At 66.7% G+C, this 829-nt stretch overlaps 1 protein-coding gene across 1 annotated transcript in view; it reads right to left on the bottom strand.

Annotated features, from left to right (window-relative positions):
• DHX30 (DEAH-box helicase 30) overlaps nucleotides 1-829 on the bottom strand; it is a 19550-nt gene that overhangs the window by 5208 nt on the left and 13513 nt on the right. The window contains 2 exon segments of the mRNA XM_015568262.1: nucleotides 118-267; nucleotides 540-663. Coding sequence (XP_015423748.1) covers nucleotides 118-267; nucleotides 540-663 — 274 coding nt within the window.

Below are 829 nucleotides of genomic sequence, written 5' to 3'. Positions count from 1 at the left end.
AGCTCCCAGGGACCGTGGGGAGCCCTGCAGCAGCCTCAGCCTGACAAGCAAGGGCTGGACCAGGGACTGACCGCGGGGCCCAGGCCGGGGCTGCTGTGCCCGCCAGGCCAGGCTCACCTTCAGCTTCTTGCAGGCCAAGGCCGCCGCCTTGTTCTCAGCCTCCGCCTTGCGGCGCCCTTTGGCCACGAAGGTCATGGGGCAGGGCCAGAGCAGCGTCAGGGTGGCCAGTTTGGTCTTGGTGCCCACGGTGTGGAACTGCATGAGGTTCTGCGGGGACAGACGGTGGCCACAGGCAGAGTGAGCGCCTTCCCGGCAACAGGGGTGACGGCCCTGTGGGCTGAGCTGTCGTGGCTACACTAGGTGCGTCCCGGGAGCAAGAAGATCCCCCCTGGGCAAGTCAGCCGCCCGCCCCCCACGCGCCCCTCACCCACCACGCTCCAGCAGATATGGTCTCCCACTCCCAGTCCCCAGCCCACTCCGAGCCCGACTCCCACTCCGAACCCGCTGCTCCCCTCCCCCTCCCAGGAGACCCAGCTCACCTTAGCCGTGGAGGATGAGGTCGCGATCTGGATCACCTTGGCCAGAAGGTTCTTGGGAAGCGGAAACTGGGTCAGAGCCCTGATAGCACTGTCATCATCCGTCATTTCAAGGGTACCGCCCCTGAGAGGACCAAAAGTTTAGGTGAATGAGTCTCTCTTCCCAGGGCCAGCCCCGCCCCCCCGTGCCCCCCTACCCCGGCTCGGCATGGCTGATGCTCCCTCAGTCCCCCCACGTCAGAGGGCAGGGGGCAGGCAGGGTGGTTGCTGGGCCTCTGAAGGATGAGCCGTGC

Source organism: Myotis davidii, unplaced genomic scaffold, assembly GCF_000327345.1.
Source record: "Myotis davidii unplaced genomic scaffold, ASM32734v1 scaffold663, whole genome shotgun sequence".
Taxonomy (NCBI): Eukaryota; Metazoa; Chordata; class Mammalia; order Chiroptera; family Vespertilionidae; genus Myotis; species Myotis davidii.
This window is presented reverse-complemented; position numbering and strand designations above follow the sequence as displayed.